Source organism: Carlito syrichta, unplaced genomic scaffold (genome assembly GCF_000164805.1).
Source record: "Carlito syrichta isolate Samal-C Ts95f unplaced genomic scaffold, Tarsius_syrichta-2.0.1 Scaffold309730, whole genome shotgun sequence".
NCBI lineage: Eukaryota > Metazoa > Chordata > Mammalia > Primates > Tarsiidae > Carlito > Carlito syrichta.
This window is the reverse complement of record NW_007253826.1, coordinates 847302-862732: the sequence shown is the minus strand read 5'-3', so window position 1 is coordinate 862732 and position 15431 is coordinate 847302. Positions and strand designations below refer to the sequence as shown.

Below are 15431 nucleotides of genomic sequence, written 5' to 3'. Positions count from 1 at the left end.
AGAGTTGTACCTAAGAAAGAATAAATCGGCTCAGAGTGAAGGCTTGCGTAATTCTCCTAGGAGTAAAATGTGTTAACTTTAGTGCTTGGACTTTGTAATGTTTATTTTGGCTATTCTGGGACCCTTTTTACTTATTTCCTGCTTCATTGTGTTTTGGATAGCTAAGGTTGCTGGACACATGACCTGTGAGTTAGTGAGGTATTATATATTTCAGTTTGCTATGGTTTTGTGGGATTTTTGCATTCAATTTTGTCATTGAGATTGTCCTTATAGACTGATTATTGCATATAGTTTCTAAGTACTTGCATCATAGTGATGACCGCTGCACGTGGTAGTAGCTAAATATATTTGGTTTGATAATTGACATAGGATTTCTTATTTCTATCATCTACCTGTGAGATTGTGCACTGGACTTATGGAAACTCTGTAAGTTGACCTGAGGAAGCCTTTTACTGCTGATGAGCATTAAAGTACTGACAACTTGTGCTATAAATAATAAAATCCTATTTTGAATTTATAGAGTCTTCCTTCTGTCATCTACTATAGTCAAGTGGCTAAATCCTGTTGACTCTGCCTTTTAGATCTTACTGTATCTTGTCCCTTCCTTTCCATTCTCAATGTTGCAATACCCTACCATGGTTTCAGGCCCTACCATGAATTACCTGCAACAGACTTTTTAATTGGACTCTCTGCCTCTTGTCTAAATTCCACCTTGCGCACCCAGCAACTAGTGTTTGTTTTATTTTTATTTTTATTTTCTTTTGAGTTGGAGTCTCACTCTGTCACCCAGACTGGAGTGCAGTGGCCGCTCCCGGTCACCACAGCCTCGACTTGCTGGGCTCCAGCGATCCTTCCGCCTCAGCCTTCCAAGTAACTGGAACTACAGGCACGCACTATCATACCCGGCTGATTTTTTGATTTATTGTAGAGATGAGGTCTCGCCAAGTTGCCCAGGCGGGTCTCGAACCCTCAGGCTTAGGCAATCCACTCACCTCAGCCTCCAAAGCGCTGGGATTACAGGCTGAGCCACCGAGCCCGGCTTAGTGTTTGTTTTAAAACAGAACACAAGAGAGTTCTCAATAAACGCTTGTTAAATGAATGAATGAAACACCTCTGTAACAGGGTGACCATTCAACCTGCTTAGCCCAGGATGGTCCCTGCTCACACCTGTCATCCTAGCATAATTATTGAAAGTGCCCCTTTTTAATGATCAAACTTGTCTCAGTTAAATCAATAAATGATATGGTCGCCCAAATTATAGCCATCATCGAATTGATTTCTTTTTTTTTCTTTTTTGAGTTGGAATCTCACTCTGTTGCCAAGACTGGAGTGCAGTGGCCACTCCCGGCCACCGCAGCCTCGACCTGCTGAGGCTCTGGCGATCCTTCCACCTCAGTCTTCCAAGTAGCTGGAACTACAGGTGTGCGCTACCACGCCCGGCTGATTTTTTGATTTATTGTAGAGATGAGGTCTCACCAAGTTACCCAGGCGGGTCTCGAACCCACAGGCTCAGGCAATCCACTCACCTCAGCTTCCCAAGGCACGGGATTATAGGCTGAGCCACTGAGCCAGGCTGGAATTGATTTCTAACTCTCCCTTTGTTTTGTCTACTAGATGGTGAGCTCATTGGGGACAGAAATTTTTTATTTTTATATCCTCATTTATTCAGTCAACTGAGAGACTGACACTGTTAGGTGCTGGGGATATAATGCTGAATATAGCAAACATGGTTCTTGCTCTCATGAAGCTTACAATCTAGCAGGAAAGAACAATCTAGTGGAGAGAATAGAGTCTGATATCATAAATGCTGGTATGTGAGTGAATGACTAAGCATGGATACTTAGAGGTTCCTAAACAAACAAACTTAATCCCATGATTTATAGAGACAAAACAGTCATAAACATAGAACTCTAGGTGATCAAAATAACCATTTATTTAAAGAGTTGCTAATTTCTTCTTCTTCTTTTTATTTTTATTTATTTATTTTTTTAGAGTTGTGCTCTTGCTATGTTGCCTAGGCTGATCTCGAACTCCTAGGCTCAAGCAATCCTCTCACCTAGCCTTCCAAAGTGCTGGGATTACGGGCATAAGCCAACGTGCTTGGCCAAATTAAAAATTTAAACTATAAACTGCACACATATACCTAAACATACATAATATTTAGATGCTGCTTTAATGTTAAACGTAAGAAAAAAAGGGCCACGAAATAATAGCAAGAATGAGACTTTGAGTCTCAATCTTTTTTAGACCGACAATTTATAATCCTGTAACCCTTCTTAGCAGGATGGATTATCAGTATGTACACTCTCCCTTTTTTTAACAGATGAGAAATCAGAGGTTTTAGAAACTGAGCCACAAAACAAAGGAATTACTTCTTAAACCAGAATTAGATTTTGGTAGAACTTTGAGAACTAGAACTACCTGCTGTCCTAGACTTGTTAACCATATTCCCCATGGGCAAATTACAAAACTCTTTCAACCCGTTTCCTCTTCCATAAACTGTTGATAATATTATCTCCAGAATTAAACTAAAGGATTAAATGAAATTATGTAAAGGCATTTACTCCCATAATCTGGCTCCTAGAAAGCACTCAGGAACGTTAGTTCTCCATCCATTTCTCCTATTTATCTTTCTGTGTTTGGTGACATATAGAATGATATAAAATGATTTGAAAAGAAGACATTGTAACATAAATATCTATATAATACCAGTAAAATTTTTATTCTAAAAGCTGAGTGCTAAACTAGGCCCTTCCACCCCCTCTAAAAGTTATAATCTTATTAATATTCATTTATTATTTTATTATTATAGGCAAAGACCCAGAGAAGCATTCCAGGAACAGAGCAGCAGGTAAGATTTTTCTGGAAAAAGAGTTTGGGGGAGAGCTAAGGATGTGGGGGTCATTTAAGCAGCAGTGGACGTCAGTTTTAAAGCTCTACTCGTTTACTCTTGGTCACTTTTGGTTCAAGAAAGGAAGAAGAGCATCAACCATTCGTTCGTTGAGACCTTTGGATGTGGGGGAGGAGGGATATAAACAAAAGCAAACACTCTTTAGTTTCCACAACGTCTCTCGACCCCAAGACTTGCGAGCTCTTTGGTGAGGGCCAGCAGGTCTGTTCTCCAGGAGTGCCCTGGGTCTGGACTCCATTTCCCAGAGTCCCTTAGTGCCCTAATGTATTCAGTGCTCAGAGTGCCTGTATGTGTGTGAGTGTGAGAGAATGTGTGCGTGCGTGTGTGTGTGCGCGCGCGTGTGTCTCTCTGGGTCCCTGGGAGAGTGGAGGCTCATTCACTGATTAGAGCCAGCGCTGAGAGGCAGCACTGCTCCTTCTCTCACGCCAACCGAGTCTCTTGATCTGTACATGCAATCCCAGGCAGCTCGCGAACACAAACCCGGGGCCAGCCGCCTACTGCTGCTGCTGCCGCTGCCGCCGCCGCCGCCGCCGCTGCCTCCGCCGGCTCTGCGCGCCCGGGACTTTTCATGCACCGCACTCTCCGCCTTCTTCCCTCCGTGTCCTGAAAAGTGCGGCCGTTCTCCCAAGGAATTTCCACGGCAAGTATGGAGATCAGAAAGGGGTGTGGATATGTGTGCGTGCACAAGACGGGTGGGTGCGCGGCACGCCGGGTTGTTCGGGAACCTGGCTAACTTTCTGGGTCCGCTTCCTCGGTATTCGGGCGGTTCCTCTGGACAGGGGCAGGGGCTGGGACCTGGACTGGAGCGTCTTAGGTCATCGCGACGGGGCTTCTCGGCATCGGTGCCCTGCACGCTCCGTGCGCTGCCTCGCTGAAACTTTCCGTCTTGAGTTTTCCTTAATGTGTTTTATTTGGGGGGTGGGGGTGCAAGGGGGAGGGACCAGACGCGCGAATTGGACAAGTAGGGAGGGTGAGGGGACAGCAGGGGAAGGGAGCAGGACTTCTCCATCTTTTAATAAGCCCCACTCCCACTTTGTTTGGGTCGATCGCGAGAATGCCTTCTCGCCCGGCACCACGGTGTACCCCGCGGTGATTTCCGGGCTCCCCTGTGCACCCCGCGGTGATTTCCGGCGGGGCCGGGACTGGGTGGTCCTCAGTGGGGAGCCCGAGGCGGCGGGTGGGATGGGGAAGGGCGACCCGAAGGAGAAACGAGCTCGACCGCCCCACCCAACGCACAGCCGGCCCAGTGGGGTACCCGAGGAGAGGCTGGGAAGCCCTGGGCCCCCTGGGCGCGCGGCTTCCTTCTTCCTAGAGTGGGCTGGCGTGACGGGTGTGACGGGAGGGTGGTGGGGTGGGACGGAGGCATCCTCTGCGGCCGGAGGGAGGCAGGTGCTGGCAGCGGCGGGCCGTTCTAAACGCCACCGGTTAACTCCCCGCCCCGCTGGGCTGGACCGGCCTGGCCGTGGAGCAGCCCGACCCGCGGGGTCTCCCGGGATTTGGGGGGTCGGAACCCCCCTCCCAGCGGTTCTATGGCGCGAGGCGGGAGGACGATCGTGTAGACTGCAGCGCCTGGCTCTTTCTGCAGTTTTATCTTTGTCTTCGACCTGCCTTCAACTGAGTAACAATTTCTCTCCTTCCGACTTGAGAACAAAACTTTTCCGTGAGCACGCCGGTCGCGGCAGTCGTGCGGCCACTGCTCCCGGGCTTGTCAGCCGGGGCCGAGCGACCTTCTCCGCCCGGAGCCCAGCCCCGCCACCGCGCTCCGGAGCCTCGGGCCACCCCCCCACCCCTAACCCGGGGCTTTTCAGGGCTCGGCCTGGGCGTTTCGCCTTTGTGCTTTGTAAGAGAAAGCCTTTTCTTCCAGGGCACAACAAACTTGGGCGGAGAGCTTCCGCGTGGCCCCCCGGGCGAGGCCGCCCACGGTGGTGAGGCCAACCGAGGGGATGCCGCTCCAGGAGTCCCTCCGAGAGCTCGCGGCCCGGGTCGACCCCAGCCGGCGAGGGCGCGCGGGAGCCCCGAGGTAGCGGGGACTCGGGCTGCCAGGAGGCAGAGGAAGAGCTCTTGCTTCCCGTAAAGGACACGCTGCATTCTCGGCTCCGGCTCCGGGACGCGGCTCCAGCGGCGGGCCTGGGTCCGGGCCCCGAGCCGGGCGCGCGTCGCATCGGGTGGGTCCACGGGTCCAGGGCCGTGGGTGTGGGGCGCAGCCCTGCCTGACCGGCCAGGGTCGGCCAGGGTCCCCCGCCTGTTCTGTTCCCCTGCCCGGGAGCAGCTGAGCGGGAAAGCACGGGCGCTGTCTGCCCACGACGCCCAGCAGCCAAGCCTCGCCTTTCGCCTCCGCTCCGGACTCGGCTTGAGGGGCAAAGGGAGAGAAAAGAAAAATAAAGAGAAAAAGGGCGGGCAGCGAGGAAGCGGCGAGTGGGGCTAGGGGGAGCCGAGCGGGCAGGGGGCCTGCGCCTTGCCGGGCCTCCTCCTCTTTCCGCCTCGCGGGCTCTTCCTGCAAAGAGGGAATGCACAGAAGGGGAAGGCAGAGAGAGCGTCGAGGAAGAGCGCTGCGGGCGTCTCCCGCGCCGAGCCCTCCTGCCGAGACCCCGCCAAAGTGGCGTGAGTTCGCTCGCTGTGCTCCGGGGCGAGGCAGGGGAAGGCCGAGGACAGGGCGGCGCCGCGCCGCTGCTGACCGACGGGGCCGGGCCGCGCGCTGAGCGAGCCGGGACACACACCTGTTCTGCGAGCCGCGCCGTGTGCGGCGCCGGGCCGACGGCGGCGCGGGCGGCAAGACCCCCCCGCACCCCACGCCCTCAGTACGGGACCGGGCAGTGCCCGGGAGCCCCGCGCCGCCCGTGTTTGCCAGAGAGCGGGAGCCCGGGGCTGCCCGCTGTGGCGGCGGCGCGCGGCGGCGGGACCCGGGTGACCCGCGGGGCGGGGCTGCGCCGGGGCTCGCGGTCTTTGGACTTTGGTCCAAGGCAGGCGGCCCCGAGCCCCTGCCCGCGGGCCCCGCGCGGCTGCGGACCCCGGCCCCTCGCACTTGTGGGTCCTTCGCGGCCCCGCGCCTTGGTCCCCCAAAGTTACAGACGGATTGCTTCGTACGGAGACGGTTAGGACCTCAAGTATTCTTTGTGCAAAGGCCACCGAGAGCCGGAGGGAGAGGTCGGGCCAAAGAGTAGTGGGCTCGGCTCCGCGTTGGCCCCAAGTTTGTGTAGGTTTCGCCTTCACCTCTTCTTCCCCCGTTTTCCCTAAAAGAGTTGGCTTTTCCTGGTCGAGACTCTTCCGGGCAGAATTCTGCGCCCGCTCGCTGAGCCCGCATCCCTTCGGCCCCGCATTCTTGGTCCCTCCAGGGTGTCTCGAACTCGCCCCCGTTGTCCAAGCTGGGCCTGAATCTGGGTCCAAACCCAGGACCGATACCCGGCCGTGTCTGAACCGCAGGCGTCCGCCCTGGCCCGGTAGCCGTGTTGCATTATGCTCCTTGAGATCTCGCACATGGTGCTAAAATTTCTGTTTGAGCGGTGTTTCCAAATACCCTCCGGCTTTTGGTGTGCGGGAATTCTCTTCAAGCGAAGACGTCTGTGAACTTAAAAAAAAAAAATTCTTTCCTGCGTTCTTAACAACCCCCCACTACTCTGGCCTCATTTCCCATTGTTCTTTGCTTTTTAAGTTCCCTGTTAATTTTTTAAAAGTTTATTTATGCAAAGGAAAAATATCGTTTAATTTGTTCTATTATTTTAATTCCTGGCTTTTGGAAACGGTTCAGAGACCACAAAAATGTCACCTGTTGTAATAAGCAGAGGAGTGTTGTGTGTGCATTTTAATTGCCAGCAGAGCCGCAGTTTGGTGGGCGCCCCGAGCTCGGCTCCAGGAAGGAGCCCTGTGCAGCATTCTTTGTGGCAGTCATTTGCAAATGGGTTTGGCTCCCAGCAACAGCGGCGGCGGCCGCGGCGGCAGCACCACCGCTCCCGTCTACGCCGACCTCGGGCGCGGGTTAGGAAGCCCAGACCCTGGACAGGGATGGGCAGAGGCTGGGCGGGAGGTGGCCCACTCTCTGAGACTTCCTCTCTGGCTTTCGGTTTTTCTGTGCGAAAGTGGCTGATTCGCGCCCGAGAGCGCGGGGCGCTGCGCATCAGCCCAGCCTCAGACATTTTCGCGTTCCAAACGCCGGCTTCTTCGTTGCATGTGTCTTGGTTCTGGCATGTTTAACCACGCAATTAGTAATCTCAGTAATTATTCAGTTAGCGGGCGTTTTGTAATCACTTTAAACCAGGGTCGGATGTGCGATTTAAGAAACAAACAAACTCCCACACATGCAGAACTGGACCCAACCCATCACGTCAAGGATGTGAAAATTTTAAAACTCAATATTTGTTGGTCCCTCCGTCCAACCTCGCTGCCTGCCAGACAATTTATTTAGCTTCGTGGATTGATCCCTCCTCCTTGTTTAGTTAATTCAACAAAGACTTTTTGCAATCTGTTTGGAGTTTGTCTGATGCCGTGGAAAAGTAGCTGATGATTTATTTGGTTGCTTTTCGATTTCTGTCTTCAGCCCTTCTTTCTCCTCCTTTCAGCGGGGATGTCAGCTGTTATTACTTCCTATTGATCCCTTTGCAAAGTGAGAAGTGAACTAAAATTAATGTCAATTCCACTGCTCGGATCAATAGCTGGAGTTATTTTAATCTGGATTTGCACGAAGTGCTAAATTAAAAAAAATCAGCATAGAGGCAGAAAAGTAACAGTTACTTACTTTCCCTTCGCCCGGTTCTTTACAGTCACCCAAATGCTCCATCAAGCTGATTATCTTACAATCCATATTTTTTTAATTAAGAGGGTCAGTTAGTTTTCTTATTTTGGGTTCTGTGTTTAAACCCATGACATTTTGACATTGGGAGTGTATTAACTATAGATTTTCATAATGACTGTGGTCGGCTGAGGCCTCATCTATACAAGTTGTTAATGTGAGGAGGGGGTAAGAAAGAAAAGAGAAAAGAAAAAAAAAAGCCCTCCTCCCCCACAGAGACCAACGCCCACACAACCAGGACGTGGAGTAAAAGAGATGTGGCCTGGAAAAATGTTGTTGATTTATTTTCAGTGTAATGAAGTTTTCAAATGAATGACCAGGTTTGAGTGATTCACTGTGTTCTGTTGGAGTGTCCGGTGCTGTCGCCAGATTACTAATTTATGAAACTCATTTAACGTAATGAGGTGATCTAGGAAGTAAGAATAGAAAGTGAATCCTGGGGGGGGGGGCTCTTGAGGGGAGAGACATGCCTCACACCAAATGTGTTATGTTTGTCCTTTTCTCCAGCTTGCTTTATAGAATATTGCTTATTGATAGACAAGTAGTTATTTCTGTTGTGAAGAGCTGCTTAGAACCCTTGGAATAGCCGTAGACCCACTTTCAGAGTGTCCATGTTGTGTGACCATTAATCTGACTAGAAAATAGCCAAGAACAGGATTTCCAGACTTGTAAGGCTAACTGGTTGTCCTTGGCAGATCATTCCTTGCACAGCTATAACTTGACAGGAAAGTTATTTAAAATTTGGAGGAGAGAAAAATCCGTTAATGTGAGATACATAATCTGGTAATTTAGCAATGATGTCTATAAGGAAAGATGCCAAATGAGGAAGCAGTCTGATGGTGTCCACTCATCTTCCCAATTAATAACAGTCATTGACACGTCTGCTACAGGATGGGAGAAGGAAATACTCTCTTTGCACTGCATTAAGCCAGGAGGATTCGTCTGCGGTTTAACTGAGGTTTCTCTAAGGGAGTACCAAAGATACTCCATTATATAGGTTGGCTTTTTAAAAGGAAGGGAGTAGATTTTATTTCTGATAAGACTCTCCAAAGATTATAATTTGTACCAGATGGTGATTTGGGGTTACATTTTGAGTTTCACTAAGTTTCTATTTCTTGTTTATTTTTGAAACTAGTGAGTCCGAGTGTTCATCTTATGTGATCCTGGCTTTTGATATGTAGTCTTTCTCCCATCCCCCACGCAAAATAAATTTTGGAACAGAATCAGTGACTATGAAAATGTACAACCTAGATTTACAAGGGAAGCTGAAAGAAGTCTCTCCAAACTCCAATTTGTTCCGGGGTCCTTTATTGGACATCAACTCTGACTGAGCCAATAAGCAGAGCAAAAATAAGTCAGAAATTTTGTTAACATTTTGCTCTAAATGTTAATGGCAAATCCAAGGCAGTTTACAAATCTACTTAAGAGTGAGTGCATTAGTAACTAAAATTACCGATCCGTTCTTTGCTGCCCCTGGAAGACAGACGCTTCTAGGGAGCGTATGCCAAAGGCACCCATTATGGTTTTAAATATTCTCAGAGACGCCAAGCATTTTATTGATAAAGGTTTTGTTCCTTCTCAGAAAAGAGAAATTAGGAAGCCTGTGTGATTAGAGAGGGGCATGCATCAAAAGTAATGTTGATGCCGTGTGTTCTCATAGCACTTCTTTCTGGAAACCGTCTTAGATGAGACATGAAGATGCATGTTTATGTATGTGCTAGTGTGTATCACTTACTCATGTGTGCAATTTCTAGCAACAAATATTTTCAGGTGTTCCTGGTCTAGATGCATCTGATTTAGGGATTTTTTTTTCAGGGGAGATGAAGGGTGGATGCATATGTGGGGAATCGTGTAGGTAGACCCTCCTCTCTGAACATCAGGCCTGTGGTGTGTGCTGGTGAAAGCCCTTTAAAATATAGACCACCACCACCACCACCACCCCCCCACTTAATCTACTGGATGACTTGGCCTTCCAAAGCTCATTTGTTCAGGGAATATTGTATTTGGAGGTTTTATGATTTTTTTTCTTTGCTGGGCTCAGGCGCATTTCACCCGGAACGTGTAGGGACCAAAGTCAGCTACGCGTACATCACAGTAAGTTGTCTATTGATTTTCTTGAATGAAAATGGTCTGATGCTGCTGCCCACTGGCTCCTAAAGCCTGTGGTGTCTCTTGCCCGAGCATCTGTAAGCCAGAAGGATGGTGTTTCGATCACTTGGGGTTTCCCTTTTTTTCCTCCCCCTGACTTTCCCCCTCCTTCTTTTTTTCTCTTTGCTATTTCCACAGGTCTTAGAAGGGAATGATTCCCCAGTAATATCCCCTGGCCTGATCCAAGGTGCCACTCAGCCTCCCTCCCAGGGAAGATTGCTTCTTGTGTAACGCCGGCCACAGAAAGAGACTCCAATGGACTTACACCGGGCAGCCTTCAAGATGGAGAACTCTTCCTACCTCCCCAACCCTCTGGCATCCCCAGCACTGATGGTCCTGGCGTCCACGGCTGAGGCCAGCCGTGATGCTTCCATCCCTTGTCAGCAGCCACGACCCTTTGGTGTACCTGTCTCAGTAGACAAGGACGTGCATATTCCATTCACCAACGGCTCCTACACCTTTGCTTCTATGTACCATCGGCAAGGTGGGGTGCCAGGCACTTTTGCCAATCGTGATTTCCCCCCTTCTTTACTACACCTCCACCCTCAATTCGCTCCCCCAAATCTAGATTGCACCCCAATCAGTATGCTGAATCACAGTGGTGTGGGGGCTTTCCGGCCCTTTGCCTCCACCGAGGACCGGGAGAGCTATCAGTCCGCCTTCACGCCGGCCAAGCGACTTAAGAACTGCCATGACACAGAGTCTCCCCACTTGCGCTTCTCAGATGCAGATGGCAAGGAGTATGACTTTGGGACACAACTGCCATCTAGCTCCCCAGGTTCACTTAAGGTTGACGACACTGGGAAGAAGATTTTTGCTGTCTCTGGCCTCATTTCTGATCGGGAAGCCTCATCTAGCCCAGAGGATCGGAATGACAGATGTAAGTACTTTGGTTCAAGCCCTCCCTTACCCCCAGTAAGCCCTGCCTTGCAGTAGTGTTCAACAGGTCGGTGGTGTTTTACACACTCCTAGTCATGGGAAGGGCCAACGGCTTCCCTCAGTAGCTGTGGAGTGCTAACCTTTGCTTGTGTCTCATTGGTGAGCACTGGTAGTTCTTGTAAGAAATGTTTTTCTGAAGGTAGCCAGAGGCAAGGTGGCCTTCCTCTCCAGGCCATGGTGGGCCTATTCTCTGGGGACTCTGGAGTGAAGAGGGGTGCCAAAGATATGCTGGAGCGAATGCCATTTCATTAGGAATTGTAGGTTCCTAGGGAATTTGGGGGGCCTGAAGAAACATGTTCACCCCTCCTCTCTTTGCTGTCCCCATTATGTGTGTCTGATCTCGGTGTTGTGTTCTAGCTTTTCCATCGTATCACACTCAGCAGAATCCACGTGATTTTATTTTCACAACTCTCAGCTCTTGTCCACATCAGGCTATTTTTCAGAGAAGGACAAAGGTGTCGTCAATCACCATAAAGCATTTCAAACAGCTGTGTTTTCCTTGCAATCGCAAGGCTAGGAAGCCGTCTTCTCTTGGGATTTCACAGGTTTGCTGGATGCTTATCCTGGGTCTTACTTTTAGGACTAGACACGGTTGACCCGTGTGACTGCTCCATATTTGGTGTTCACAACTACTATTAATTTCTGCTTATGAAACAGCTTTTCTCCTTTTCTCCAAGTGTCTTGCTGGGCTCTGGCCATACTCACTTGTAGTCTTAACGAAATCTTTATTTGGAACTTGTAGACCAGGAGTGCTGAACTCTGCAATCTTCTGCTCTAATATAATCGGAAAATAATTGTGTTCTGAAGCTTCTGGGATGTGGGTAGACAGAGCAGTTTTCTTCAAGCCTGGTGAGAATTTATGAACTGAGGGTGTTTTTCCACCCAACCCTTTGTTCTAAGATTTGTTTCATTTTATTTTCTTAAGAAAACTACATCTGAGGTTTGCTTTCCCCTCTTCTCTATTTTTTTGTGCTCCCGTCCTCTCTATAACCACCAACACGAATACCATTTTTTTCCTCTCCTCTTTATGATGCCGAGGAGAGTAATAGAGACATTGCAGCTCTCTCCCCTGTCGCCACTGCTTCCTCAGGCTGTCTCCTTGAATTAGGCACTGTGTTAACTTTCCTGCGCTAAAAGGCATCTGCCTAAACCCAGCGTACCTTTTCAATAAAAGTCATCATAAAATCAACCTGCCTTGTAAATCCATCGCTCTTTGGTTTTGAAATATGTTGCAAGTGTGTCTTTTATGTCAGCATCTGTAAGCCGGAGACCTCCCCACTTAAGGGAGAAGGCTGCTGTCTGACAGACAACACAACTGCTAGTGTTGCTCTCACTTGACTTTGGCGCTTGCTCACCTTTTCACTTCTGTTGACTTCTGTGTATTACGATCCCACTTCTTGGATAGACCTGCTGAACAGGTATTGGCGTCAAGTTGGTCCACTTTATTTTATTTTTAGTTTTCATTTGTCCAGTGATGTGCAAGTGATCAAAGCTAGCTGTAATCTGACCTCTGGCTAAAACTGCCCTGTGTTAGGGTGTGACAGATTCTACCCTTTTTTCTCCAAATACAAGTTGAAAATGAAATCCTCTCAAAACTAATATGCCACAAAGTAACATCTGGAGATCAAGATTCCTTTCTTCTCACCTAACAGATCCAGCCTGTCTCCATTTTTCTGTCTTTTTAACCCAGACTGGTATCAGACTCCCAGAGCAGAAGGAAGCTTGTTAGTCAAGTCAGAACTCATAGATGTGGATATCCATTCCCCTCCGAGTGTCAAAGCCATAACTCTTCTGTTTGCCTGGTTTGCATTGTGTGGTGGTGCCATCCCCCATGGAGATGGATCCCTCACACAGGAATACGCCTGGGTGGAGAAAAATTAAATGAATCTGTCTCCCAAAGTGAAATGGAATTCTGACCTTGAAACTAATGAGATTCTGATCAGAAGGGTGGGGAAACTTCTTTATTTCAAATTGTAGCATTATATAAATTGGCATCCTTTATTTGTTTAAAATAGTCTTCCCTTATTGAGTGTACTCTATGTTCTCCTTTTTCTTGTACATAAGCATTAAACCTAGGAGTGTCTGTGAGTGTAGGATGTTTGTACACTCACATTATCCAGAGTTGCATTTGTGACTAATCTTTAACAAGAAACAAAGGCACAAAGTGGGGAGGAGACAGTTACCCTGTGGTCACCTTGAATATGTGCTCTTTTCTCCTTTCCTTTCCCTAAGTGGCATAGTAGCCTTCACAGGGTGGTACTGGGTAGCATCTGTGCTTTTGATTTCGAATTTTTGGAAGGCAGGAGAAACATTTTTCTGCAGGGAAGGGCTGAAGGGGCACTATGACAAAGTCTGCAGCAGCTTTCTTGGCTCCTGTCATACCCCGACGTGTGTCGGAATATTTATGGTCTGTTTTATGTAAATACATATTTAAGGGCCGTTAGAAGGCCTGATTATTCCCACTAGATGCCTTTCAGGTCCTCCCTACAGAACCGTTTTTGAAATAAGTAATATTTCTCAGATAATCGGGTGACAGTATACAAGACTGCTTCCGAAGGGAGAGAGAGCTTCAGGGACAGATGGGGGCAGTGACAGCGGGCTGGGGAGGTGAGAGGAGGGAGGACAGAAAGTGTGTAAAATAGCAAAGTAATAGAGAAAAAAAAAGCCACTGAGTGCTTTTGCCCAGATTGACAAAATTAACTATAAATGTGTATTTTTATTCTTATAACTTAGAGTTAATCTCTAATATGGTCGACTCATTTTTCAATTCTCTTCATGTAAATAATTTTTTCATAAACTATAAAAAGATGCTTTAGTTAAATACAGTAGTAAAACTCCTAAACCAGCATTTAGCTCTAAAGTTTTGTTAGTAGGTGGGGGGTTGGGGGGGTGAGTGTGGGGGTGTGTATGTTTCCCTTACTTAGAGTATAAGTTTTATGACTGAGTTTTAGGTCATTCAAAAATCAGTTTTATAATGGAAACACTGACAGTTTTTACTGTTGCAGCCACCCCCTCCTCACATACTATAGCCATATGCAGATATGTCCACATGTGAGCCCATTTGAAAGAAGGCCTGCAGACATGGTGTAATGCACATGTGTTCTTTTCTTAAATCTGGATACTGGTAGGCAGGATTTCTTGTGTGATTAAATGTGCATTTTTTTGTAGAAAGAGCTATAGCTATTTGGATATTGTCTCTTCTAGTAGATGATTCCGATTTGCTTGCCTGTCCATCCACCTGGCATCACAGTTGATTTCCCGAGGTAGGTGTTAGGCTCTATGGGAAAAAGAAGCCTTTTCTCTACAGGACTGACTTATTTGCCCTGGAAAATGGGAGAAGTGTTTTGTGAGAAGCCATTCATGGAGGACGCATAATTCCCCAGGAAGGGGACTGAGGTAACTCCTGTTTATTATCACTCCCTGAACCAGTCCCCAAGGCTCCTTGTCCATGGAAATGATGCTAAAATTTATGAACCAATTACAAATAGTCCACGTGTGTCTTACATATGAAGTGTCTACAGATATGTTTCCCAGGGCCTTTAAAATAAACATTCCCTCATTAAGGAAACTTTACAACAAAAGAGAAGATAAGTATTGTCTGCAACCTTGTGTTAGAATCTATACATTTATCACCCCCTCAGCACTCTGGCTTCTACCCGGTGCATTTCCTAATGGTTCTCTTTAGGCAGCCCTGTGTCCACATTCCTGCCTGTGTGACAGTCTTTGACCAGCCTGCCAGTCCAGCCACTCAACCTAGAGTGCAGCTGGCTAAGTATGCATCCTCACCCCAGGGCTGAAAGGGCCCAGAACTACCTGCTGGAGCAAAGACTGCCTTCTGGCTTACCCCAGAGATGGGCACTGGGCACTGGACCTAAATGGCTTTGCTTTGCCCTCTTTCTTTGGCCATTAGCTGTGGTCAGACAAGGTCACAGGTAGACCGGAAACCTGATGGCTGCAGCAGCTCCTGGGTGCTCTGCTTTCCCCCTTCTCATGTATTTGAACAGTCATTCTCAGGTCCCAAAAGCACTGAGGAAGAGATGGTATTTTGTACTCTGAGATGTGTTTTTATAGAGGCATGTATCATCGAAGACCCTGTGTCCTAAGAATCCCATCAACTGAGCCCACCTAGGCCCAGGGCAGCCTGGGATGAGGAGGGCTGGCTGGCATTATGGACGTGGGATGAGGAGGGATCGTTTCCGACGGTTCTGGTGGGCAGGGACTCTAGCCTAGGTTGTCAGGAGAGTTGCTCTTGCTGGGGAGAATGTTGGGGTCAGTACCCAGGTCACCAGGCTCCACCTCTGGATTGCAGCTGGAGCAGATGACCAGAGGGAAAGAGTTAGCAAATCGCCAGAAGAGATGGGTCATATGGTCCCCTCTGTCCTGACTAACAGACCTACTCCGATTCTTACCCAGCTGCTCCCGGGTTGTCCTGGAGCCTCTTTTCTCCTCCCCCTGTCCCGGGGGGCAAGAACTCCTGTGATGTGTGTGGTTGTTTCTGGTTGTTCACTCCCAACACGGTCGTGGAGACTCCTTTTCATGCTGCTGGGTTTAATTGTCTTGTTGGGATAAAGAAATGTTTGCACAGCTAAAGTGGGGCCGGGCTGGACGGGAGCGGTCCCTGATGGCTGCAGAGCCATCTGGCCCGGCTTG

The 15431-nt window shown here is 48.6% G+C and overlaps 1 protein-coding gene across 2 annotated transcripts in view; it reads left to right on the top strand.

The window, feature by feature from the left end:
- The first annotated feature begins 3190 nt into the window (after window positions 1–3190).
- RNF220 (ring finger protein 220) overlaps window positions 3191–15431 on the top strand; it is a 250936-nt gene continuing 238695 nt past the window's right edge. The window contains exons 1-2 of one of the 2 annotated variants that reach the window (XM_008067663.2): window positions 3191–3551; window positions 9981–10722. In XM_008067663.2, the coding sequence (XP_008065854.1) occupies window positions 10098–10722 (625 nt within the window). In that variant the 5' untranslated portion in view covers window positions 3191–3551; window positions 9981–10097. Of the gene's footprint in view, window positions 3556–9980; window positions 10723–15431 lie in introns of both variants that reach the window. The other variant, XM_008067664.2, reaches the window with a different exon arrangement.